At 57.5% G+C, this 27,817-nt stretch overlaps 1 protein-coding gene across 1 annotated transcript in view; it reads right to left on the bottom strand.

Moving 5' to 3' along the window:
• The window catches only part of RAB10 (RAB10, member RAS oncogene family), a 43,721-nt gene that overhangs the window by 4,148 nt on the left and 11,756 nt on the right, over nucleotides 1-27,817 (bottom strand). Inside the window, exons 2-5 of the mRNA XM_065833267.2 lie at nucleotides 13,239-13,299; nucleotides 4,320-4,458; nucleotides 915-1,004; nucleotides 491-592 (exon numbers count right to left, since the gene is read on the bottom strand). Of these exons, the coding sequence (XP_065689339.1) occupies nucleotides 491-592; nucleotides 915-1,004; nucleotides 4,320-4,458; nucleotides 13,239-13,299 (392 nt within the window). The remainder of the gene's footprint in view (nucleotides 1-490; nucleotides 593-914; nucleotides 1,005-4,319; nucleotides 4,459-13,238; nucleotides 13,300-27,817) is intronic.

Raw genomic sequence — 27,817 nt, 5'->3', positions numbered from 1 at the left:
GTCCCTGCTCTTTCCCCAGGTGCAACACAACCTTGGGATAAAACCTCAAATGGAGCCCACGAGGGTTAATCCTTGAAACGAGGTGGGAGTGGGAGATCTCGTCCGTCTGTCCTGCCCAGCAGGGCTGAGCCCTTCGCGGCGCAGACCGCCCGTCGAATCGCTGGGGTGGCGCAGGACAGGACGGTTCCCGCACACCAAGTGAAACGGTTCAACTCCAAGCGCACGCGTGACACAACCGGGAGCCAAGGGCCGACCAAGGAGCTGTCCCCGCTGCCGGGCTCGCTGGTGAGCGCCACGCTCTCCGCACAGCACCACAGCACGGGAACACCAAACAAGCTGCAGGAGCTCCAGACGCACCACACCGCTCCTTCGGGGGCCGTGTGCCTCGGCACGGCAAACGCAAGAGCTGCGGCAATTCGGGCCAACATCAAAAGCAACAGGAGCTGAAAGTTTTGGCTCTTTTTTCCAAACGAAGCGCGGATGCACCTACCTTTCGAAGAATGTCTTCTGCTAATGTGAGGAATGCCTTCTCAATGTTTATATTTGCTTTTGCACTAGTTTCGAAGAACCTAATACCATGCTCCCTAGCAATCTAGACCAGAAAAGAAAGAGGTTGTTAGCATCGCCATGGATTTATCCAGAGGTGCTGCTGTACCGTGGGGATTAGCAGCTTTTACACATGCAATATGCCCCAGCCGGAGCGGGCATCACGAGTACGGGCTGGGCAGAGTGCCACAACACAACACTCAGAACTTACTGATTCAGAAACAGCAAGTAAAGTGTATGAAACACTTCAGTGTCAATGCCTGAACATAAGACAGGTATCGTACAAGGCCCCCAGGTGATAAGTAACTTAAGGGATGCCTGAAAAATGCTAGCTTACTTTGATAAGCAAGTTTTTGTCCACCACTTACCTGCTCGCCTTTTGCTCTAGGGACAACTCTCTTATCTTCCATGTCACACTTGTTTCCTAACAGCATCCTCTCCACGTCTTCGTTGGCGTGCTGAAACGAGACAGGACGCAGGTTCACACGAGCCCACCCGCAGTATCTGCCTCACCGCTGCACCTCCGGACCGGCACAGCCCCACACGAACGCTCGCAGGCCCAGCTGCCCTGCGCCTCCATAGGCGGCTACAAATCCTCCTTCAGACAGCGACTTTGGGCCGAATTGCTCATGTACCCTGGAAGTGGAGCGAGACACCTGCTACGGGTTTGACAGGCTCCATCACCACCCCAACGCCAGTTGTGCTTCCCCTTCCTTTTTATTTCTGTAGTCTAAGCGTGAAGTCTTCCTTTCTGAAAAAAGACCAAGTGCTGCTCTGCAGCCCCGGTTCTTCCACTTAGCGACACCGGTCTGCCAGATCTCCGCTAGTTTGCGTTCAGTGGCGTGGGAACCACCAGCTCCGAGGCGCCAGGTTTCACGTGTGCCAGACGAGCACGTCCACAGACACGAACGTCTGCTGCACAACACGGCGGGACCAGGCGCACCCCAGGGCCGCAGCACCAACCGCCCGGCCCGTGCGCCACGGGGGCTCCGGCTGGTGCCGCCGCTTCCCTGGTGCTCAAAGGGTCCCGTGCACGGTTCTACTGTAGGCAGGGAAGTGTCCTTAAAAAGTGCAGCTATGCTTTCAACCACCGCAAAGCCAAATAACCAAGGAGTTAGTAAAGAACTCCTTTTGCTGTAACTTTTTCAGGAGTTACCGAGTTAACTGGTAAAGGACATGAGGGCTCTCCAGCACCGCGCTGCTCCCCACCACCGTGCTGCCGCCACCAGAGCAGGACCGCGCGCAAAGGGCAGCGCAGGGAACCACCTCTGCCGGGCCACGGCGAGCGGCGCTGCTCCCCGGGGAAGGCTGGATGAGCAAAGATCCTGGCTGCTCGGTTAGCAAAGCGCTGCCAATCTCCATGGCGGTGAGGAAAGAACGTGCCAAGGACAACCCCCGGATGAGCAGGAAATTCCAGCAGCACAAAGCATCACTTAAGTGGATAACTCAAGTACTCTGAGACCTGCCATGAGAAGCTTCTTGGAGAGTCTAATCTGAATTTACTTTCACTTCAACAGCCTTAATACTGCTTTACAGTAGAGTCACTAACAGAACTAGCGAGGGGAGAGATCCGCGCTCCCAGTGAGAACCCATTCTACGCTCCTCCGGAGATCACCCCAGCTCTGCCCTGCGGGTCACGGGGAGGACGGGCAGCGACAGCACGGGCAGATTGAGATACCACGTACATTAATGCTTCACGCACACACAGAAGTGCTCCCGCAGCACCAGGCACCTCGCACAGCACCAGGACCCTCACACAGCACCAGGCACCTCGAACAGCACCAGGACCCTCGCACAGCACCAGGCCCCTCGCACAGCACCAGGCACCTCGCACAGCACCAGACTCCCCGTGCACACCGCCAGCCCCAACGCACCGAACCGCTGGCTCCTGCCAGCCCCGAGCCCACGTGCCGGCACGGCCACCTCTGCACAACGGGCAACCGTGAAATAACGGGGGGCCTTGAAATAACGAAGTGTTCAGCAAGGATGAAGACGTCACCTCTCTAGGTTTCCCCGCTATTTCTAAATGAAGGGTTAAGCATCCTGTAGAAGAGCCTCCTGCACAGGGCAGCAGTTGGGAACAGCAGCTTGCTAAGTGGGAGCTCTCGAGAGAAGATCCTCGGCAATATTAACTCCCTGTAACACCAAAGCGCTTAGTGACTTCATTCACAATGTCTGCAACAACCCTGTGCGTGGTGCAGCAACACCCGCCACACGTTTGAGCGAGAAGCCTCACGAGTGCAGCTGGAGCCTCAGAGGATGGCTCCACCGTGCCTCCTGCCAACATCCTTGATCCCGAGCTTCCTCCAGGATGAGAACAGCTTCCTAAGGCGCCAGACAGCCCTGGCAAACCGCAGCAACCGCGCACCTGAAAGCACCGCACAGGCCCGTGTGACACAGATCGAAGAACACGAGGTCAGCGAACACGGCCGCTCCTCAGACTCGACGGTACGAGGGACATCGGTCGCTCGGCTTCCGCGCTGCTGCGGAGTTTTAAAACAACTGAAAGGCCCTGGGTTCAAGTTTGCGTTCGACTCGTGGCTGAGGCTCCTCCTGTGCTGCCTGCCCCCCGCCCCTCTTTTGTACCTTCCCACGAACAGGACAGTTTCCCATTCCTCACACCTGGAAACTGAAGTCCCGATATCACCCTTTCCTGTGTGGGAACCTTTCGCCAGCGCCCAGCTGCGGTGCTCAGCTCTGCAGGGCCGTCCTCGTGCTCTCCAGGAAAACAACGAAGCTGGAAAATCCCAACTTCGATTCCATTTGGGAACAGCAAAACAAAGCAAGAACCAACAGCTGTGCTGCTCTCTGACATCTCGGACCTCCCGCAGAGCCAACTCTTGAGGATCCAGGCACTGAATGTTTCCACATCGGTTTCTTCTGCTTCACCTGACCCTGTCCCGGGCTCCTCGTTTGGTTCCTCTTCTAACGAGGACAGGGCGGCTGTGCAGCGCAGAGCGGCCTGCCCACCCTCCCCAGCGCCCAAACCAGCTCTAGCAGCCACGGTGAACCCGCACAGGACTCCGGACACCAGCTCTGCAGCAGCGGGGTGATCATAGGGCAGTGTCCTCGAGCCTTTGGAGCTGTTATAAACCAGGCTGGTGCTGGAGGTGAGCTGTTCTGCACACTCCGCAGCCTACGCCTCCGCGCTGCTCCTCCGCACGGCCCCCCAGGCAGCAGCTCCCGGGTACCACCAGGTGTGTTCCCCACCTCCAGGCATCCTCCAGCACAGAACCAGTTGTTCATGCCTGGATCGGCTGCTGCAGGACAGCGCAAGCTCCTGCGCGGGGCTGCAAGCCTTTGTGCCACTGCTGAAGAGCTGAGGAGGGGACCCAGGACCCAGGGGAAGAGCAGCCCCCAGACCCCTGTGGTGTGACTCACACCCTCTGCCAGGGTAGGAGCAGCAGCTGCAGTCCTGGAGCTGAGCTCTGCGGGGCTCACCGCGTGCTCTGTGGGACTCACCACGTGCCCTGCGGGAGTCACCGCGTGCCCTGTGGGAGTCACCGTGTGCTCTGCGGGGCTCACCGCGTGCTCTGTGGGACTCACCGCGTGCCCTGCGGGAGTCACCGTGTGCCCTGTGGGAGTCACCGTGTGCTCTGCGGGGCTCACCGCGTGCCCTGCGGGAGTCACCGCGTGCCCTGCGGGAGTCACCGCATGTCCTGCGGGGCTCACCGCGTGCCCTGCGGGAGTCACCGCGTGCCCTGCGGGGCTCACCGCGTGCCCTGCGGTCACAGCCAACCGCTCGGTGCCGGGATCTCGCAAACGCGACTCACCTCGTCTATGTTTCTGAGCCACTTGCTGATGTTCTCGAAGCTCTTGGCGTTGGTGATGTCGTACACCAGCATGATCCCCATGGCACCTCGGTAGTAGGAGGTGGTGATGGTGTGGAACCGCTCCTGCCCCGCCGTGTCCCTGCGCAGAACAGACACAACCATCAGAGGCGCCGCGGGGTGTGCCGGAGCAGCCGCGCGGCCCCGGCTCTGCCGCACGGGGGGACGGGCCGCGCTCTGCGGGACGGGGAGCACGCTCCGGCGCGCACCTGCGGCAGCTGTGAGCACGGCTCGTCCCCCAGGTGCAGCTGGGTGCTCAGAACAAAAGGACAAGCTCCAGTAAGCCAGGCCCAAGAGGGTGCAGAAACTTGGGGCTTCAAGCTTCTCTCTTGGTTTTTACTTTGAAGAGAATTGCTTTGTTAAAACCCATTTCAGAGTCAGCTGGGATGGAGGCAGAGGCCACCGGAGCGCTGAGCTGGGCTCAGGCGCAGGACCCTGAACAGGAAAGCCGCTCGCTGCGCCAGCTCTGCTGTCCCACCACAATAAATAAACCCAGCCCCAAGCCACAGGAGAAACCTGCTGATCTTGAACTTTGTGTTTCTATGGACAGCTCGAAACCTGCACCCAAAAGGAGAAATCGGCATTGCCAAGTCTCGTATCGCAGGGACACATATGGAGCGTTCTGAGCCGCAGTGGAGAGCATGGGAGCAAGAGCCGCTCCAGCACACGGGGACAGGCTGGGAGCCCAGAACAGCGCCGTCCCGGACACCCCGTCCCCAGCCGGTCCTGCCGAATGAACGGCAAAAGAAGCCGTCTCAAACCTCCGCCTACCATTCTGAAGTTCCGCACCACACTCACTGACCAGCCCACCGGCCGCTGTGCGCACCGCCTGCTCCATGCTCGTTTCTGTACAAGCTCCCAAAACGCTGCTGGTTGTTCAGCAGCGTCACCGTCACCATCAGGCGAGCTGGGAACCACCAGCGCCCTCCTCCTGCAGCCCCCGCTCCCCACCCACATCGCTCCCCACCCACATCGCTCCGACCCACATCGCTCCGACCCACATCGCTCTGCACCCACATCGCTTCGCATCACGTCGCTCCGACCCACATCGCTCTGACCCATATCGCTCCGACCCACATCGCTCCGCACTTGCTGCAGCTTAGAGCTCAGAAGAGTTTTGTTTTCAGATCAGTTCTTATAAAGCTTTAACGTGACCTTAAAGTGTCCCCACCCCAGGACAGCTCAGGCGGGTTTGGGGCATGGGGAACACCCGGTTGATACTCACTGCTCGTCCTGTGCTCCTACAACCAACCTGCTCAGCTAACTCTGCTGCTTCTGGTGGCAGCTGAAGCGAAGCTCAGGATGGAGAATGAGCTGGGAGGGAGAAAGCAGAGCCTGCAGTGCTTCCCTATGTGTTTTTTAATAGTTACTATATTTGCCCTTTCCCCTTCTTAATGGATTCTCCATTCATTATTCAGAGAGAACTCTTAATGGATGTGAGAGTGGAGAACGGACCAAAGCAAACAGAGGAAACGAGTGATGGGTTTCAAACTGCCGAGGACCAGCGGACCCGCCATGAGCAAATGGCACGAGACACCGGGACACGGGGACACCGGGACACGGGGACACCGGGACACAGGGACAGCGAGACACCGGGACACAGGGACACAGGTTGTGGGTCCACCTGCTACGGGTGCGCAGTAAATCCTGGATGGGGGCAAAGCCACGTGTGGTACCGTCCCGCTCCCCACACGGAGACAAAAGCGTCCGAGGACTGTTAAGGCGGCCGAGGAGACGCAGCCCTGCGGCTCAGGAAACAGAATTCGGTGTCTTTGGTTGCAAAAGCAAGACCAAGAAGGTGTCCTGTGGGACCGCGGGAAGGAGAAGCACGAGGAAAGTGACAAATCTATTCAAAGGATCTCATGCCCACATTAAAGCGTGCAGACTATGTCAGCTTAACCAACAGAAAGGGATTTCTGGGCCAGCTTTCCGGCTGACCTGGCAGAGAACAAAGAAACCTTCAAATGTGCCGTGGTTGGTTTGTGAAAGATTTACATGGGTGCAACAAGGAGAGACGATATCTGATGGTCTGTGAAGAGCCTCCCAGCCCACACTGCTCACAGCGAAGGTCTTCGGTATATTCAACTAAATCATTCCTACCAAAATGATCCTAAACATTTTATTACTGTCCCGCTGCTGCTTCTAATATTTTTAAAGTAGGCAGCAGAACACTGCATTGAAGCAAGGGGACTGCTGACACCACGGCTGGCACGTCTCAGCTTCACTGGAAAACGGTGATGGGAAACATCTAGAATGAGTGAAGGGTCTCATTTTTATAGGAAGTGGGACTGAGGCTCCAGAAGAGTCTCCGCACGTGTGAATGCTCCGAGGAGCTCTCAGCAGTGAGAGCGAACTTTTCGGTGACCCTGGAGTAACCGCAACAGCCCAGGAGGCGGTGCTGGGTCTGCGGCTGCTCCCAGCGCAGCCACCAGGATGCTGGAGGGAGTGGAGCATCTCCCGTGTGAGGAAAGGCTGAGGGAGCTGGGGCTCTGGAGCTGGAGAAGAGGAGACTGAGGGGGGACTCATTCATGTGGATCAATATGGAAAGGGGCAGTGTCAGGAGGATGGAGCCAGGCTCTTCTGGGTGACAACCAGTGACAGGACAAGGGGCAATGGGTGCAAACTGGAACACAGGAGGTTCCACTGAAAGAGGAGAAGAAACTTGTTGGGGGTGAGGGTGTCAGAGCCTGGCCCAGGCTGCCCAGGGAGGCTGTGGAGTCTCCTTCTCTGCAGACATTCAAACCCCCTGGACCCCTTCCTGTGGAACCTCAGCTGGGTGTTCCTGCTCCATGGGGGATTGCACTGGATGAGCTTTCCAGGGCCCTCCGACCCCTGACACTCTGGGATGCTGTGAACGCTCCCAGTGCACCCACCGAATGCTCATACCTGGGAACTGCTGCAAATCCAACTGTGACAGCACTGCTGCGCTTCGCTGTCACACGGACAGGGGTCCAGGTTGGTCGATTATCTCTGCAACGAGCTCCCTGCTGAATATCAATTCCATGGACACTTTTCTAGCCATGAAAAGGTCTTCCCAGCAAAGATGTGCTGACAGAAAACTTATTTCATGGTCTCCTACACAGCTAAGAGTCGCTGACTAAAAAATAAGGCTGTTTCTAAAATTTTGAATCAGTCAACAAGACCACAGGGAAACGCAGGCACACAAGGTCTGTGCAAAGACAGGAAGACCAGAGCAGTGCTCGAGCGGGGGAAAAGAGAAAATAAAATAGATATCTTCAATTTTTCAAGTTGTGCAAACCCATTGGTCCTGGGGCAGCAGTCGTGCAAACCCATTGGTCCCGGGGCAGCAGTTGTGCAAACCCATTGGTCCCGGGGCAGCAGTTGTGCAAACCCATTGGTCCTGGGGCAGCAGTTGTGCAAACCCATTGGTCCTGGGGCAGCAGTTGTGCAAACCCATTGGTCCTGGGGCAGCAGTCGTGCAAACCCATTGGTCCTGGGGCAGCAGTTGTGCAAACCCATTGGTCCTGGGGCAGCAGTTGTGCAAACCCATTGGTCCTGGGGCAGCAGTTGTGCAAACCCACTGGTCCTGGGGCAGCAGTTGTGCAAACCCATTGGTCCCGGGGCAGCAGTTGTGCAAACCCATTGGTCCTGGGGCAGCAGTTGTGCAAACCCATTGGTCCTGGGGCAGCAGTTGTGCAAACCCATTGGTCCCGGGGCAGCAGTTGTGCAAACCCATTGGTCCTGGGGCAGCAGTCGTGCAAACCCATTGGTCCTGGGGCAGCAGTCGTGCAAACCCATTGGTCCTGGGGCAGCAGTTGTGCAAACCCATTGGTCCCGGGGCAGCAGTTGTGCAAACCCATTGGTCCTGGGGCAGCAGTTGTGCAAACCCACTGGTCCTGGGGCAGCAGTTGTGCAAACCCATTGGTCCCGGGGCAGCAGTTGTGCAAACCCATTGGTCCTGGGGCAGCAGTTGTGCAAACCCATTGGTCCTGGGGCAGCAGTTGTGCAAACCCATTGGTCCTGGGGCAGCAGTTGTGCAAACCCGCCAGTCCCGGGCGCAAGAGCACTGCGTGCTTCGCTGATTTGTCCCCGCCGCCCGTGGGGTTCCCCGTCTGGCCCGACACGCTGCCGGGGGGCGATCTGTGTGAGAACTGGGAACGCACCCCCACTGCTGAGGAACTGGCCCCCATTAGTGCCCGGCTGCCCCTCCAAACGCGCTCTTCGTACAGCTCTACTGGGTGTTCTGCTTACTCCTTAGGGTCAGCTATAGACTGGATGTACGCGTGTGAGTGTGCGCCGTGGGGCGGCTGAAGGAAACTCGCCGTTATTCACTACTCGGACAAGCGGCTCGCGGCTCCCACGCTGTGGATCAGCCCCAGACCCACTCCCACGCACTGCAGAGAGGTTTGTGCCCTGGCCCGTCCCGCACTCCCCCCCTGCAATGGGGCCTGGGCTCTGTGTCAGATTTGGGTCAATCCCAATGGCCTGTGGGTCCGCCCTGGGGATCACCCCCTCCGCTCTGCTGGTGCCCCCAGCCCGCCCAGTCTGCGCAGAACGTTCCCAATAACTGCCCACAGGGCTCCTGGGGCGAGTTCTGCGACGGCAGAACAGGACACATCCTGATCCTCTTATTGCTCAAGTTCTAATCTGAAATACCTGGCTGATCTGGGTTTTTCCCCCTCCTCATTCCCCTCCTCTATTTCATTTCCATTATGCTGAACTCGAGCTTCTCCCAGTCTCCCACTCCTGCTGGTGGATGTCTAGCAACTTTGATTTCCACCCTTCTTGAGCTGAAAGAGTCCGTTCTTCTCTCCCATCACGTGTGCTGCAGCCGACAGGACCAGTTCCTTTCGGTGTCACTCCAGCAGGATGACGAACGCCTCTCTGACCCGCGTGCGCTCTCCCAGCGCAGGGGAGCCGCACCTGCCCGCTCAGGGCTCTCCAGCTTCCACCCCGTGTAGCTCAAGTGTTCTGGAGCCAGAGATCTCATCTGCGTGTCTAAGAGTCCAATGCAGACCATCCCTTCATGGAAGGCCTTGCTGCCGCGCACACCTGCAGCTGCAGCACCTTGCGCCGAGGGGTTTCACAGCTTCAGCTCCCGCGTTGTGCACGCGCCACCTTCCAGCCTTGCGCTAGAGCCGAGGTGCTGGTACTGGAAAAGGCATTGAGTTTTATGGGTCTCTACCTACCTTTTCCAATATACTCGTTATTTCAGAATGCGCTTTGGTCGCTCTCCAATATCCTGAAGAATCCTAATCTTTCCAGTTGTTCTTCCTGAAACAGTTTCTACGTCCTCTGATCACCCTTCTCGCCCCTTTGTTTCCAGGGCACGCTAAGCAAACCGTGTCCATGTCAGACTCCAACATGTGCTCCCCTGCTCGCTGGAAACAACTGCACCCCGGGGATCAGAGAAACCACGTTTCATCTGTCAACTGCTACGTTACACTGATGAGCTCAGCGGCTTGCAGGATGTGTAAGCCTTCTGGTTTCCATTTCGGAGCAATTCCAGCAGAGCTCCTGGGCTGTGTGACGCCGCACTCTTCAGAGTTGAGCTTCCAGCTCCGCTCCTCCAGGGCGCTTCATCGCTTTCGCACGGTGACACCGGTAACACCGGTAACACCATCTCTTCCCGGAGCAGCCAGCTCGCAGCTTGGTTCTTCTGTTCTCCCTCCCCTCTCTGTACTATCAGCATTACTGTATTCACAGTTTTTTGAGCCATTCATCAGTGTCAAACCCTTCCAGTCCCAGCCCTTGTAAGGATTTCTCCTCCCAAATCTTTGTCCTAAGCCCCTTCTCCCAGCCCTGCACTCAGCCCACCCCTGCTGACGTCCCACGCGGTGCACACGGGCTCACCAACACTTCTTCTAAACACAGCAGTGCAACAGCCCAACCAGGACGATGCTCCATTTTTTCAGGTGCTCCCACCCCGAATGTGACCCCCGCCCTGCAGGAGCTGGGTCTGCCCAGGCCAGCCGAGGCTCCTCCAGAGCGTCCCAGCGCAGGGACACTCGGAGCAACACGAACACATTTAATCCCCGTTTGATCCGCACTGAACAGCGAACACTTTCAATAGCTCAGAGTATCAAGTTGCTGGTCGCCCCCGGCAAGGTTTCGCTCAGCTCGACCTCCGTGCTCCTGCTGCACTCCCGCACTCGCGGCTGAGGCCGCCGCGCGCCAGCGCAGGAGCGGAGCCGCTTACAGCGCGAAGGGCCCGCTGATCTGTTCTCTGTACAACCAACTGCCCCCAGGGGTACAAACCAGTCCCAGCTGCGGTGACACGGTGACACGGTGACACAGTCTGCAGGCACAGGAACGCCTGCGCCAGGACAACTGCGCAAGAAGGTTCAACGCGTGGGTGATGGAGATGATGTGCAGCAGTGAGAGGTAAGGCAACATAGGAACGGGAAGCTGAGGAACAGTTTATTTCTGTTGCTTTCTGCATGTGAAAAGAAACACACTTTTCACCAGTGTGAAAGGTATTCCAGGGGTGGCCTCCCCAGGGCGGAGCAGAGGGGCAGGAGAACCTCTCTGACCTACTGACCACCCCCTTCTAACCCACCCCAGGTACCATTGGCTTCCCGGCCACAAGGGCCCAGTGCTGGCTCATGGTCACCCTGCTGTCCCCAGGACCCCCAGGTCCCTTTCCCCTACACTGCTCTCTAATAGCTCATTCCCCAACTTACACTGGAACCTGGGGTTGTTCCTGTCCAGATTCAAGACTACACTTTCCCTTATTCTATTTCATTAAACTTTCCCGCCCAGCTCTCCATCCTGTCCAGGTCTCTGATGGCAGCACAGCCTCCAGTGTCACCACTGCTCCCAGCCTGGTGTCACCAGCAAACTGGCTGAGGGTCCATACCCTCGACACCCCAACGCGGGGCAGAGACTCCAGCCCGGCCGGGGACAAAACGCACACTGGGGTCTGCGAGGTACGAAACGTCACCGCCCGTCATTGTGCGAACAGCCGCACGTCACTGTTCTGGAGGAAAACCCTTCAATCTGGGTAAGCACCAACAATGACGATGCTGACTGACAAGAACCGTGACAGTGGCGTGTTTGGTTGACCCAGCTCCAGCAGCTCCCATGCGGCTCCTGCGGGGACAGAACCGGACCCCAGTCTGGCACAGCCAAAGGGATGAGAGCAGCGCCCGGTTTTCAGGAAGGGCCCCAGCCCTCACCGACCCGCGGCAGCGGAGCCTGGGCACGGGTTACACGCTCCCACCAGCGCGGGAGTTCAGAGGCAGCGCTGGGTAACAGAGGTGGTGGCACAAAGTATCTTCACCAAAAGCCCCCCTGTTCAGCCCCGAACCTCTGCGGGGCAAAGCTCCTCGTTCAGGAAAAGCTGGAAACTACAAAGCCTGGATTTTTCTTTCTTCCATCGAAAGCTCATGCACAGGAACTTCACCCTCTGCTCTCCACGTTCCAGCTCAAATATGCAATTTTAAACGGGCAGGAACACAAAGCAGATTCGGGCAACGAGTTCCTGACTGTGCAATGTTCAGAAGTCACAGTTTCATAAAACTCCGCTCACCCAGATCCCTCCTCTTCTAAAGCACTGAACCCCGCAGTGTGTACAGCTCCATCATCACTGGCTTCTTTGTCTGCACACACATCAAACATCCCCAGTATTCCATAGTTCCATTTTCCATATTTCATGATGACTTTACCCTACGTTTAGCCATTCCAACATTCCATTTCACCTTTGTGTCCCACAGTGATTCACAGCACCTGCCCTTCCGGGGTTAAAAACACGACACAAAAGGACTTTTAGATGCACTGGTTTGATCCGGGTTGAAGGTCTCGACGCTAAGCCTGGTGAGCTCAGGAGCACGAGCGTTAAGGCTGGTGAGCCCAGGAGCACGAGCGTTAAGGCTGGTGAGCCCAGGAGCACGAGCGTTAAGGCTGGTGAGCCCAGGAGCACGAGCGTTAAGGCTGGTGAGCCCAGGAGCACGAGCGTTAAGGCTGGTGAGCCCAGGAGCACGAGCGTTAAGGCTGGTGAGCCCAGGAGCACGAGCCGCCCGGCACGGTCAGCGGCGCTGCCCCCCCGCAGGGCACGAGAGCCCCCCCGAGCGCCCCGAGCTCTGCCGGGAGGAGCATGCGGGACTGAGACCCAGGAACGAGAGCGGGCGCACTCAGACCCTTCAAACACGCTCGTTAGGGAGCACAACACTCAACAGGCAGCGGGAGGCCAGCTCTGCCTTCCGACTGGGACCAGCCACCTGCATCTGCAGCCATTGGCATCATCCAGCCACAAAAGATCTTCATCAGCAGGGCCAAAATGGACAGACTGAAGCTGTAAACGAGTCCTGAACTCTGGGCAGAGCTGGGAATGCACCAGCAGCACGTGCAGGTGGCTGAGGAGGGAGCCCCAACAACACCAGGGCTGGGAGAAGGCACCGGCTCTCCGGACCCAGCTGCCCCGGGGCTCTGGAGACGAGAAGAGCCTCAGTCGGACGCACGGGCGCGCTGGGAGGACACGGCCGAGGTTCCGCCGCATGGCAGCCTTGCCCAGGGAGCAGCCGTGTTCCCAGCCAGCCGCGCAGCCTCCGCACTGCGCTATGGAAACACATCAGATAAAGGCGGACGTGGACTGAACCCTCTTGTGACACAAAGCAAGGCTACCGGGCAACTCAGTCTAAAAACTCCACTTTTAAACGTTTCCCACGGAATCACAGGCGGCGAGGATCCTGTCCTCCCAGCCAGGGCATCCGCCAACCGCCCGGCGGCCACAGCGGCTACGAACCCACACACCTCTCCTCCCGGTTCCTAAACACGCTGTAGGCGAACACGCATGGAGCTTCACCGCTCCCGAGTCCCAAAACACGGTCACACCATTTCATCTCGGATCAACCCTTCCGCCAGCCGCCCCAGGGACCCCCGCGCTTCCCGGGCGGTACTCACCAGATCTGGAGTTTGATCTTCTTTCCTTGTAATTCAACGGTTTTGATCTTGAAGTCTATCCCTGAAATAAACAAGCACACAAGTAATTAGTATTTACTTACAAAAAGCAATTCCACATCAACTCACACGCGCTCTGGACCAAAGAGCGGCTGCTTTGCCCTCCCCATGCGGAGGAATAGTGGAATAAAACTGGTCAGAAGGGACCACAAGGATCATCTGGTTCAGCCTCTCTTGGCAAAGCCCGGTCTGGCCAAGCTGGCCCAGCCCTGTCCAGCCGAATCTTCAACGTGTCCCATGTTGGGAAATGCACCACTTCCCTGGGGAGATCCTTGCAGTGGCTGACTGTTCCCATCATGACAATTTCCCGCTCGTGTCCGACGGGAATCTCCCCAGGAGTCACCTGCACCATTGCCTTTGTCTTTTCCACGGGACTCCTTGCACAAAGGCACATTCCAGCTCCTCTACAGCCGCCCTTCAAACACCCGGAATAAACCACCCCTGTGGGCTGTGTGCTGCTTACAGAGGGAGAGGCGCCGTACGAGGACGGGGCAGCCACGGAAGCGGTCACCCTGGGGACGGAACGAAGACGAGGGATGGGTGACAGCGGTACGGAACGCAGCGTCACGCGCCTGTCACCTCAGAATCCCTCTGTCAAGCAGCAGCTGTTCTCCCAGGACAGCTGACCGAGCACAGGCCGAGGTGCCCGTTCCACCTCCCTGGGGTAACTCTACCCCAAGGCACAGGTGTCTCTACAACAGGCAAACACAGCCTCGCAGCCACCTGGTGAGGAACGTCCGCCCGCGCAGAGAAACGCGAATGCCGCTGTAAGACCCTGGAGAAACCTGGTTAGCGCAGTGTGCCCACAGGAGCGGCCCCGGCAGGGACACGAGGAGCCCCAGCAGGGACACGAGGAGCCCCGGCAGGGACACGAGGAGCCCCGGCAGGGACACGAGGAGCCCCGGCAGGGACACGAGGAGCCCCGGCAGGGACACCAGGAGCGGCCCCCGGCAGGGACACCAGGAGCCCCCCGCAGGGACACCAGGAGTGGCCCTTGGCAGGGATACCAGGAGCCCCCCCGCAGGGACACCAGGAGCCCCCCGCAGGGACACCAGGAGCCCCCCGGCGGGACACCAGGAGTGGCCCTCGGCAGGGACACCAGGAGCCCCCCGCAGGGACACCAGGAGCCCCCCGCAGGGACACCAGGAGCCCCCCGGCGGGACACCAGGAGTGGCCCTCGGCAGGGACACCAGGAGCCCCCCGCAGGGACACCAGGAGCCCCGGCGGCTCGAGCACGGCCGGTTCCAGGCTGTTCCCCAGACACACCGCCCTCCCCGATGCCCTGACAGCCGCTGGAGCTCTGACTTCCAATTCAAATCACAGAAACACCGCTGATAGCTTTTCATGCTTTTCCAAAAATCTGGTTATATTTAGGCTTTCTAAAAGGCAGCAGCTGCCATCGCACACTTCCCTCCTAAATCTACAAGGTCATTTTATACCAAGTAAGATTAACCAGAATTTATGAAGCACGGTATTATGTAAGATGCCTGCATGGGAAGTCTGCTGTAAACTCCTTTTAGCTCAATATATTGCACACACAGCTTCATTTTAACACCGAAACGTTAAATCAGTAAAATCTTTTCCCACATGAGCTCAGGCGGCGGCAGGGACGGAACCCCCTCCCCACAGGGCCGTGCCGCGTGGGGCAGGGACCTGCTCACACACACACCCGGTACGCGGCCAAAGAGGAAACCGGGGAACACCGGTTCAACGAACCCCAAACGCAGCTCCCCACGGAGCCTCCTGCACTTACCAGGTATCTCTAAAAGTGAACCGGAGCGTAAACGGACACAACTCCCTGTTTCTAAGGGCTTGGAGGGCCACAGCGAGCACCGAGCAAGGCTGCCCACCCCCTCCGGGCTGTCGGCTCGGGACCCTCACCCCTCCATTTATTCCCAATTAGCCCAAGCGGCGCTTCCTCACTCGGGTTAAGTGTAGGAACCACCGGAGCTCGCATCAGTTGTGTGTGGTGTGGAAAACAAACGTGAACCATTAACAGCAACACACAAACCCGCCCCGAATCCCCCTAACAACGGCCACGTTTCGTGGCGCTGAAGGAAGCAGTGTGCTGTGCCGAGGTGCTGCGCAAACAGCGTGTGCCAAACGTCACCACCAGCAGGATTTTACACAGCGACACTGTGAGGCTCTGCCCAGACAAAGCAGGACGTCTGACAGCCACTTTGTACGCCTTAAGATACAGCAAACTATTAACTTAGCCAAGGAAATCAACTCTTCTCTGCACTGCCAGGGGCTGGGCTGACTCTAGGGTCTGGGGATCAAATAAATCTCTAATCCCATGTTATATTCAGCTTCCATTCCAATTACAATGTAATACTCGCTCGGCCTCCATGGCAGAAGGATTGCTATAAATAGCAATAACTATTTGCCTCTAAATACTTGCAAAGTGGTTTTACCGGACTGGAAAAGCTGGACCTGTGCATGGCTCCGGTGCCGTTCGGTTCCCAGCCCTGCCTGCGCCGTGGTGCCCGCAGAAACGGGTGTCAGGAGCTCCCAGAAAGAGTTTCAGCGGGTAACAGGTATCAGACGTGAATGGCGTGCAGAGGGGGAGACGACTGCCACAGGAGGACAATGACACAACCCCGGAATTAAAGATGAGCATGAAATCACTCCCTCATTAAGTGTTGATAAGATACTCATCAGCTTCAACAGGACGAACTGGAATGCACGGACAGGCCTGGAAGCGTACAGCCCGCCCGCCGAACGCCGCGTAAACCCAGACCTCCGAAGGAAACGTGGAAATGCTTGTTCCGCCCTCTGCAGCTCACACAGCGAACAGCGGAGCCTGCCCACATCAGCCCGGCTCTCTGCTGGATCCCCCAGCGCCAGACGGTGCCACTGCCCCCAGCAAAAACCCAGCGCACCGCTTTAACAGGAGACGAACCACACAGGCCCAGCCCGGCTGGGCTGCAGGAGCTCTGCAGATCCCCAGCCCCACCAGAGCAGATCCCGCGGGGTCACCAGAGCAGGTCACACAGGTGGGTCCAGGGGTCTGAATGTCTCAGAGAAGGAGACTCCACACCCGCTCTGGGCAGCCTGGGCCAGGCTCTGGCACCTCCCAGCAAAGAAGTTTCTGCTCATGTTCACATGGAGCCTCCTGTGTTTCAGTCTGTGCCTGTTGCCCCTCACCCTGGCGCTGGGCACCACTGAACAGAGTCTGCTCCATCCTCTGACACCCCCCCTGAGCTATTGATCATTGATCACATCCCTCTCAGCTTCTCTTCTCCACTCAGCAGCCCCAGCTCTCCCAGTCTCCTCATCACAAAGATGCTGCAGACCCCTCAGCATCTCTGTGTCCCTCCCTGGACTCTGCAGTGACTCCTGGTCCTTGCCCTGGGGAGCCCAGCACTGGCCCCACAACTCCAGCCGTGGCCTCCCCAGGCAGAGCAGAGGGGGAGGATTCACCTCCCTGACCTGCTGCCCACACTCTTCCTCGCACCCCCAGGTCCCGCTGGCTCTCGGCCACAGGGCACATTGCTGGCTCGTGGTCACCCCGCTGTCCCCAGAACTCCCGGGTCCCTCTGCAGAGCTGCTTCCAGCAGGTCACCCAACCTGTGCTGGTTGGGGGTTGTTCCTGCCCAGGTGCAGGACCCCACACCTGCCCCTGTTGAACCCCTCAGGTGCTGTGTGCCCAGCCCGGCCTGGCCAGGGCTCCGCACGGCAGTGCAGCCTCTGCTGGGTCAGCCCGTCCTCCCCGTTTGGGATCACAAGCTATTTATGGATTCTTTAGGTTATTGGAGTGTGAGTATCAAGGCTTAGGAAGCACCACCAGTTGATCCCCTCCCTCTCACGAACACCGGAGGTCACGGCAAACGCGGGGCCATGAGGAGCTCCGGGAGCCGGCAGTCAGCTCCGTGCCAAGCTCCGCCATCCCTGCAGCGCCAGCGGTTATCGCCAACAGCTCCGACCGAGCACTGCGGCTTTACTGTGGGAGTTTAAGCATCCAAACGTCTTGGTGAACACAGAACTTACGTGCTCAACGCGTTTGCATTCCCATTGCTCTCAGATGAAAGATATTATAGAAGACCCAGGACTCGTGCATTTTAAATCCATAATCACTGCATCCGAACAGCGCTGGATCACCTCACACCTCCTCGAGCCCCCGCCAAGGCTTTGTAAAGTTCACAAACGGTTACTGAGGGGTGAATGCAGAACGCCATCAGTGCAAGGAGGAGGGAGCGGGAGTCCGAGCCCCAAGCGACGAGCCCTTTCCAACACTCCCCAACAAAGGCGGCATTGAGCGGGGCCGCGGGAGCCACGGGGGCAGGACGGGAGCCCGGCCGCCCCCTGCGCCTCGGAGCCGCCACCGTCGGCACGGGCAGCTCGGCAACCACGGCAGCTCGCGTCCCACTTGTCCCTACGTGCTTCGCAAACGGGCTTTACAGCACTCTGTATTTTCAGCTCGGGAGCGAGAAGGACACACGCACAAGGTCACACTCAACCTCGTCTCTTCCAGCCAACCCCGCTCCGGCCGCCCCTCCCAGCGCCCGCGGTGCGAGCGTTCAACAGGCGCAGGACACACCGCGCCCCTCCCGCTGCGGCACCGGCGGTGGACGGAGACCCGCGGGCAGGAGCGAACCCGCCCTCTGTCCCAGCCCAAGCTCACCAACCGGCCCGGTGACTCTCGCATGAACAGGAGAGGAAGAGCTGTAACACGGCTGGTTAGCACCAGGACACCGTCACCAAAAACCCTGCATCCTCAGGTGTGTTTTCGGCCTACGGCAGGGCCCAGTTCACAGCCCTAAAATGATTTCATCGCAAAGATGGAATGAAAGAAAATTTATCAAAAGCAGGGAAATACAGCAATAACTCAAAACTTACAAAATTAACTTTGGGGCAGAGACCTTTGCAGCGCTTTGTTCAGCCTTTTTTACAGCCATCTGATTGCGAGACCCCTCAGTTCTTGAGACCAACTAATAATGCTGTAAGAGCTTCTCGAGCTTAACACCTGAGCGCAGCAATGGCTTCCGGAACGCTCCAGGGCAGACTGCGCCTCACCAAGCCCAGCGGTGCCTGGAGCACACCAGTAAAAGCTGGTTCCTCTAGGCCCTCCCAGTGCCCAGCTTGCCAAACGTCGAGTCCAGAACCACAAACTCTTCAAGTCCAGGTCAGTCTTGCACACAAGATCTAAGACTTCAAAATGTTCTTCTCCTGAGAATGCACAGACATTGACATTTGTTATCAATAGAGTAAGATCGCATATTTTACAAGAAAGCTTCCGATGTAAACAGGCTGGTTCCTTCCAAAGAGAGCCCAGCACAAGCGCATCCAGCTGGACATGAGGGTTCTGGTTTTCATTAAGCTCTTAGAGACCTCAGTTACTGCTCAGGTCTTTCAAATACTTATTCTACAAGGTATTGACACCTGCACAGCATCAGCACAGGACATTCCCACCCACACGCACCACCGCTTCCCACGCTGTATCTGGACGGCATTTCTCAGCCGTTTCCCTTCCCTGCCGCTGTAGCACAGAACAAGTCCCAGCCCCGGGTCTCCAGGCGCTGGGTCTCCCGGCCCCGGGTGTCCAGGCGCTGGGTCTCCCGGCCCCGGGTCTCCAGGCGCTGTACCCGACAGGGGCAGCAGGGACTCTGCAGAGACGACACTTTGCGCTTGCTGTGAAAGGCGTTTAAAGCACAAAATTCAGAGAGTTTATTTCAGAGGAGCAGCCTCAGCCCCCAAGGCGGGTGACCGTTCAGCACCCTGCAGGCCGGCACCACCGACTCCGGCTCCGCAGAGACCTGTGCGAGCGCACAGGAGTGACACAAACACATGAACCTGTCCGAAAGAACCTTAACTCCGCGTCTTATTTAAAAGTGAGTGAAAGCTGAAGCTTTCCCAGTGAGCAAAGGCAGCTGGGGGAGCAGGAGGAGCTGTGGGCCAGCTGGGACGAGCCCCTGCAGCCACGGCAGTTCCTTCTGAACTGGGATTTGCTGGCGCTGGCACAAAGCGTGATGCCCAGGTACTGGAGAGAACGCTGCTCAGAGCCAGGCTCCGAAACCAGCCGACCCGCGGTCTCCTCCCCATGTGCCTCACACCTCACGTGAACCTCTCTAACACACGGGATCTCCGGGACTGTTCACCTCTGCAAAGTCTTCGTTCTCAGGAGCAAACTGCAATAAAACAGCAACGGGAGTCACTACAGAAAGTCTCAAACTTCTGTTCACCGAAGTGAGTCTGAATGGGACCATCAGAGAGGTGGAGCCAAGGGGGAAACCCAGACCCCTTGGCTTCTTTGAAACAGCACGGAGGCGCCGAGCCAGGTACGGGACCGACACTTCAGGTCATCCCTGCCTGCTCTACAAGACGTTTTCACCAGGAGTGAGGATCACACTATGTGAGCTCTTCCTCAGCCCCGATCAGGTGTAGCACAGTCAGCCACGCGGGAAGGCACAGTGTGACCGGGAAACAGCAGCGATGGAACCAAGCAGCCCATCGACGCGCTGGAGCCCGAGCAGACGCAAACACAGTGATCCCAGTCCCAACCCTGCAGGCAGTTCCAATTCTGCTCCTCATGGGAGGACATGCAGACAGTTACCACCACACCTCCCGGTCCTCCGGCACTGAATCCCCTTCTCTCCAGCTTTGCCACGTGTTTAATCGCGGGAGTAAACACGATAGGAACCAAGTGAACAGGACAGCCGGTGCTCCTGCGCGAGGAAGCTCAGCGCACACGCTCAGCGCCCATTTAAGTGTGTGTGTGCACACGTACGCACAGCACAGACGCATACAGCTCCCACACACACAGCCGCACGTACGGCAGTGCTCGGGCCTTTTCTACACCCATTCGCGGCACCAAATGCTCTAAAGAAAGAGAAAAACCAGTTGGTTTAATCCAAACTGCCACGTGAAACAAACTGCACACAAGTTCTGCCCAAAGCGCGGACCCCGAGGGCCCTCGAAACGCGCTCCCCACAAGGCTCTTCCTTTTGTCCCGCTTTCCTAAAACTGGAGCCTGCAAGCACACAAACTGCTCCAGGAGGCTCCGAGAGCCGCATGGCCCAGGACAGAGACCAAACCAGGCACCTGTGTAAAACAAGAGGAGCAACACATGTAATAACTGACAGATCAACAGAACTTTTCCCAAAACCGAACCGGACGGTTCTGAACCTGTTTGGTTCGCAGAGGGGAACCTTTAGTTCCGTCATTTCTGACGTTCAGTGACCAGGACTGTAACAAGTGCTGCATTTGTGCGACAGCAAACCAGGAGTTCAATTCTGTGTGCGTTTCGGTGTCCGTGTTCTCTGCGCTCAGGTTTCCCCAGCGCAGCGTGCGAACCGAGCAGCTCGAACCCGCCGGTCCTGCTCCGCCAGGCTGCAGGTCCTGACGACTCAGCACCCACAGCCCCACAAACCACATCTCCATAGCACAGCACATCCCTCAGCACCCACAGTTCCACGAGCTCCATCTCCATAGCACAGCACATCCCTCAGCACCCACAGCCCCACGAGCTCCATCTCCATAGCGCAGCACATCCCTCAGCACCCACAGCCCCACGAGCTCCATCTCTATAGCGCAGCGCGTCCCTCAGCACCCACAGCCCCACGAGCTCCATCTCCATAGCGCAGCACATCCCTCAGCACCCACAGCCCCACGAGCTCCATCTCCATAGCGCAGCACATCCCTCAGCACCCACAGCTCCACGAGCTCCATCTCCATAGCACAGCACATCCCTCAGCACCCATAGCCCCACGAGCTCCATCTCTATAGCACAGCACATCCCTCAGCACCCACAGTTCCACGAGTTCCATCTCCATAGCGCAGCACACCCCTCAGCACCCACAGCCCCCACAGCCCCACGAGCTCCATCTCCATAGCGCAGCACATCCCTCAGCACCCACAGCTCCACGAGCTCCATCTCCACAGCGCAGCGCGTCTCTCAGCACCCACAGCTCCACGAGCTCCATCTCCATAGTGCAGCGCGTCCCTCAGCACCCACAGCTCCACGAGCTCCATCTCCACAGCGCAGCGCGTCCCTCAGCACCCACAGCTCCACGAGCTCCATCTCCATAGCGCAGCGTGTCCCTCAGCACCCACAGCTCCACGAGCTCCATCTCCACAGCGCAGCGTGTCCCTCAGCACCCACAGCTCCACGAGCTCCATCTCCATAGCGCAGCACATCCCTCAGCACCCACAGCTCCACGAGCTCCATCTCCACAGCGCAGCGCGTCCCTCAGCACCCACAGCTCCACGAGCTCCATCTCCATAGCGCAGCGCGTCCCTCAGCACCCACAGCCCCACGAGCTCCATCTCCATAGTGCAGCGCGTCCCTCAGCACCCACAGCCCCACGAGCTCCATCTCCATAGCGCAGCGCGTCCCCCAGCACCAATAGCCCCACGAGCTCCATCTCCACAGCGCAGCGCGCCCCTCAGCTCTCACAGCCCCACATATTACATCTCCATAGTGCTGCGCGTCCCTCGCAGAAACCCTCGGGAAACTGCCCCTCACTGCGGCGGTCCCAGGGAGCCCCACCACGAGCAGGCAGGAGAGAGCGCCCACCAAGGCTGGTGTCCTGTCTGAGCCTGGTCTTGATGGAGCCGCCCACGGCGGGACAGCGGTACCATGGGTTGCCGTTACTTTAATCCCACCGCCACATGTGACAGTGTGACTGGTGTTGCTTTCCCCCCATGGCACGTCTGCTCCATCACCCCCAGGACCGTCCCCCGGCTCGGCCGCAGAGCAACAGCTGCACACCACTGCTCTTCCCAGCAGCGCTCCCAGCAACAAGCAGACAAACCACCGGGGAACCAGCTGTACTTCAGCTACTAGGGATCCATGGTACCTGAAATATCCTGGAAAGTGATGTTTTTGTAGAGTAAGAATCAAGAAAAGTAATTATGACCACACCTCTATCTCTGTAAAAATCCTGACCGGTGATATTTGCTGGTGTGATGGTGGGTACCTTGACAACGAGGTTCTTGGGGACACGGGTTACACCAGGGGTGGGTAATGGTTGGATTTGATGATCCTGAGGGTCTCTTCCAGCCAAAATGACTCTATGATGGATAAACCACTCACTCACTCACTTCTCTCTAGGAATGCAACAGATTCTCAAAATCCAAACAATCCATTTACCTTCAGCTTTTAACACAAGAGATTAAACTAGAGATTCTTTAAAAAGGTGTCCTTCCAAATTCACCAGACGATGCAGTCCCAGCCCCTCCAAACCATCCCCGCGGCTCCCCCTGCACCTTTACTTTTCCACTATGATGTTATAGCATCTCTATAAAACCATCTTTACAGGTTAAGTTTCACTAACATCGCATCCATACAGATAAATTCCAGAGCTGGCCACATTAGAGCAGAACACAGGACATCAGCAGCAGCCCCCTTGCCAGACCCTCTCCTACCAATTAATCTATTCCTAACGAGGCAGACGACGACGCTGCGAGACGGCAGCTTCTCAGCGTGACCCACACTGTGCCATCGGGATGCTGCGGCTGCTGCGCTTCCAACGCTGCCCACGCCACGGACAAACAACTGCAGCAGGATACGTGGTGTGTGCAAAAACACGGACTGACGGGTACGGGGGACTCGGCTGGACGTTCACCTCGGGGACAAACCCAGCCCTGTCGCTTGTGCCCCTCCAAATATCTGGCCTAATCCCCTCCAAACAATGGAAGGCCATTGTTACCCGCCTGACCTCTTATCTGGGAAAGGCCACGCATTGAATTCACTCGCAGCTTCGCTGTTTAGAGAACGGAGGATCCTCACACTGCATCGCTGCTTCCCATCTGCAACTGCAGCCCCGAGATGCATCTCACACTGCGACTGCAACACAGCCCCGAGATGCATCTCACACTGCAACTGCAACACAGCCCCGAGATGCATCTCACACTGCAACTGCAACACAGCCCCGAGATGCATCCCACACTGCAACTGCAACACAGCCCCGAGATGCATCTCACACAGCAACTGCAACACAGCCCTGAGATGCATCCACAGCCCACCTGTAACTGCAACACAGCCCCGAGATGCATCTCACACAGCAACTGCAACACAGCCCCGAGATGCATCTCACAGCCCACCTGTAACTGCATCACAGCCCCGAGATGCATCTCACACTGCAACACAGCCCCGAGATGCATCTCAGAGCCCACCTGCAACTGCACCCCTGAGCTCTCCCGGTGCCCCAGATCCCACCACAGCCCATCCAGCGACCACCGACACCATGCAAAGCTACAGGGTGCAGAACTATGAGAGCAAAGGGCGCCTCCCCAGCCTGAAACCCTTCCTGGAGTGATCCCGTTTCCCTCCAAAGCAGCGGGCGCGTTGTGAGCATCCCCTGTGCACCAGTTCTTCTCGAGGATGCGCATTAAATCCAGGTCAAGACCACAGCCTTCGAGTTCACCAAGAATGTTCTCTCACTGCCGGCCTCACCTGAAACCTCCTCAATGATCGTTCTGCAAATATTTATATTAAAAGCAGAAGCTAGCACTGCCACATTAATCCTGGAGTCAATCACATCAGCAGTCAACGCTGCTACCAGAAATCCTTTGAGGGCACTTGAGGGCAACATTTCAAACAAAATCCAACAAATAATCGAGGAGACAGAGGTGCTGCAGCTGTATGGCAACTGCGACCTTCCACCGCTCCACTGTTCTTGTCATCTGCATTTAAAAATCAACCACCTTCAGAACCAGATCTCGAGATCTCTTCCCCGCTACCACAGGGGAGGCCCCGGCACACACGTGCTTGGAGGGCATTTCCAAATGACAGCAACAGCGATTAACTATGAATTCGACACATATCTCGAGTTCCAGCTCCCTTACTCCACCTACTGCACACACGTAAAGAATGATCTGTGAAAGCTACTCATCAGGTTGCTTTGCAAAGATTAGCGGAAAACAGCTTTCCCGTAAAGTGAAGATAGACAGGGAACTGCTGCAGAGAGTCCAGCGCAGCCACCAAGATGCTGGAGGGAGTGGAGCATCTCCCGTGTGAGGAAAGGCTGAGGGAGCTGGGGCTCTGGAGCTGGAGAAGAGGAGACTGAGGGGGGACTCATTCCTGGGGATCAATATGGAAAGGGGCAGTGTCAGGAGGATGGAGCCAGGCTCTTCTGGGTGACAACCAGTGACAGGACAAGGGGCAATGGGTGCAAACTGGAACACAGGAGGTTCCACTGCAAGAGGAGAAGAAACTTGTTGGGGGTGAGGGTGTCAGAGCCTGGCCCAGGCTGCCCAGGGAGGCTGTGGAGTCTCCTTCTCTGCAGACATTCAAACCCGCCTGGACCCCTTCCTGTGGAACCTCAGCTGGGTGTTCCTGCTCCGGGGGGATTGCACTGGATGGGCTTTCCAGGGCCCTTCAACCCCTAACAATCTGGGACTCTGTGATTGCTCCAGAGGAAGGGCCTCAGACACCTGAGCTTAAAAACATTAATTAGAGGAGCCTGACTGGAGGTCTGCAGGGAGAGGTGGCTTAACGACCTAAGGCTGAACCTACAGGAGCTCAGAACAGCCCGGTTTCGAGTAACCTTTCCTTGAGAGGCACCCGGGCCCCTCCGCGGTCAGAGGAGCGACGGCGGCACAGGCGCGGGCGCCTCGGCAATCCAGCCCCACTGCTGCGTGATTACCAGACGCACCACCGGGGATCTTAATTGACAGTGACGGCTGAGGCAGGGCAGAGAACAACATGGCGCCTTCCATCTCCGGCAACAGCAGGCAGCAGACTTCGGGCCGGGTCTGACTGCCACCGCACCGCCCGGAGCCTGCGGGTGCCCAGTGCCAGCCAGCCTGCGGTGGCCACGGCGGCAGCATGGCAGCCCACGGCGAGGGACGTGCCTGGGCCATGTGTTGGTGGCACCGTTTTGATCTCCCGGCTCTGATTTGGGACATGTTGGTGGCACCGTTTTGATCTCCCAGCTGTGATTTGCGATGTGTTGGTGGCACGGTTTTCATCTCCCGGCTCTGATTTGGGATATGTTGGTGGCACGGTTTTCATCTCCCGGCTCTGATTTGGGACATGTTGGTGGCACGGTTTTCATCTCCCGGCTCTGATTTGGGACATGTTGGTGGCACGGTTTTCATCTCCCGGCTCTGATTTGGGATATGTTGGTGGCACCGTTTTGATCTCCCGGCTCTGATTTGCGATGTGTTGGTGGCACGGTTTTGATCTCCTGGCTCTGATTTGGGACATGTTGGTGGCACCGTTTTGATCTCCCGGCTCTGATTTGCGATGTGTTGGTGGCACGGTTTTGATCTCTCAGCTCTGATTTGAACGCGTGCACTCTCCCTATCGCCTGAACTTTGCCCAGACGCTGATAACTGGGACAAGGACCATTTCCCAATAGAAGGGGTGCAGACGCCAGGCTCTGGCCACAGAGGGACAGTCATTTCCAGTGGGTAAGAACCGGCCCATGTCACTCCAGCAGGAATCCAGCAGACGTGCCTGCAGCCCAGCTGCCATGAATCCAGGGACACCAAACCCGAGGTCCCCGACAATGACCAAGGTTCAGAGAGTTTCACCCTGGTGCAAGTCACCCGTCCGTACAACAGGGACAGAAGCCACATCTCAGGCCAGAACCACTCGAAAACCTTCTCATCTCCCCTCCGCGGCGGCCCTCAGCTCATTTCTGAGCACTAAAGCGACTCTTGTGTGGTGAAGTCCAAGTGCACGTGGCAGCACAGAAAGATCCAGCGGATCCATGGCTGAGTGTCCCATGGGATCCCCTCATCTCTCCTCACCTTCCTCCAGGGCAGGAGCTCCAGCAGTCACGTGGAAGTGCCGTGAAGTTACATGTAAGAAACGCTCTGCTGGGCAAGCAAAGGAAAGGCTCCTGTTGAGACAGCTCGGCTGCGGCCCCGGCCTGCGAGGCCACGCGGCTTCAGCACCACCACTTACTGCTTCCAGATAAAAGAAACTTCATGGCCCTGTTATTCCGGCAGCTAGACCTTGCGCAAGGCTCCCACAAGCGAAACAAAAGAAAATGAACAAAGGAACCGTTTTAGCGATGTTTTATGCATACCAAGAGACAAGAGAGACAATAAGGTTTTTATTCATAAGGTGGAAAGGGGGGGGAAAATTATAAATTAAGCAGCGAAGCCCTAGCAAGGCCCAGTGTGTGCTGCAGAGCTGCCCACAGCGGAGCTCTGCCCGCGGCCCAGCTCTGCCCAGCGCCAGCACCAGCGCCAGCGGGGCCAGGGCCCAGTAACTCTGCCTTCACAGCTCCCGCTTGCCAGTGCGCCCAGTGCACCCAGTGCACCCGGGACGGGCAGCGCCCGGAGCAGCTCCACACGCGACCAGCACCACCAGCACCCCCTGGGAACCCCTGGCTGGGAAAGCCCTTTCGCTCCCATCCCAAGCATCCCAGTGGAGCAAAGTCCAGCCTCCAGAAAGCTGACAGGCCCCACACAAACCCACAACTCCAGTTCTGCTTTCAGCCACCGAGGATGCGCGCTACGTACCTTCAATCACAGCTGATTAAATCAGTGTGCATGCATGTCTAAGACTACCTATGCTATACCGGTTAGCTAGAAAATAAATATGGTATATGAATCTGCTTTCACATAAACTGCTTCTATTTATGAATGAGGAAATTTGTCACCACTTGCTGTAACAGCAATTTTGCCCTCAAATCACATAAAAAGTAAAATTCAAGTTAACAATTACCCTGGCTGATTTAGAGTCAGCAGATTGCCGAGACAGATAACACATGAAGGAGGGGAAGTAGTTTCATTCAGGAGAGAACCAGCTCTGCCAAGGAGGCGGGTTCTGTGTCATTGGGAAGGTTCAGCCGGTCAATCCAATGTAACCAGCCAGAGCTCCGGAAGAGCCGGCAGCTCTTGCCTTCCCCGCCACTCACCGAGCCGGTAATTACCACCCCTAATTACCACCCCTCGCTGCCCAACCGCCCCAGACAGCGGGGACGGAGCATCGCTGGGTCTGTGGAGCAGGACGCCTGCTGGAACACGCTGGGGCTGTCCCGAAACACACCAAACGCACCACGGGTCCCGCACCGGGATCTCCTCGTCTGACAGCCACTCGCCACTTGTTCCCAAACGGACTCCAACGTTTGTGTGCACAACGCAGTCACCGTCGATACCCGAGACATTAAAGCTTTCAATGCTTTATGTGCTTGACAGCAGGTCTGGAGTTCCACGGCCACTGCAGCTCAATGGGGGCAGGTGGTTGCTGCACATGGACCTTTGGGTGCTTTCTCTGGTCAGACAGCCCACCAGCAAGCACACGTGCCTGTGACTACTTATTGCTGGAGAAACAAGTTTCCTTCATTATCAACAGAAAACGTGACCATCCTCTATGAAAGGACCGCAGGACAAGCCACCCGGAGCACGGTGCGGCCGCAGGCGGAGCTTTGCCATCACTACCGCACCAGCACCGCGCTCCAGAGCCATCGCGCCCCAACGAGCGCTGGAGATCCGCGGGACCCGGCCCTTGCACGGTCAGATCTCAATACAGAATACACGGCCTTTACCTCCAGAGAACAGCCTTGGGTCCAGGGTTAAACACAGCACATTCAACCCCAAAGCTCCTCTGCTTGCACCACAAC

Source organism: Patagioenas fasciata, chromosome 3 (assembly GCF_037038585.1).
Source record: "Patagioenas fasciata isolate bPatFas1 chromosome 3, bPatFas1.hap1, whole genome shotgun sequence".
NCBI classification, from domain to species: Eukaryota; Metazoa; Chordata; class Aves; order Columbiformes; family Columbidae; genus Patagioenas; species Patagioenas fasciata.
Note: the sequence above shows the minus strand (reverse complement) of the source record. Positions and strands in the feature narration are given on the sequence as shown.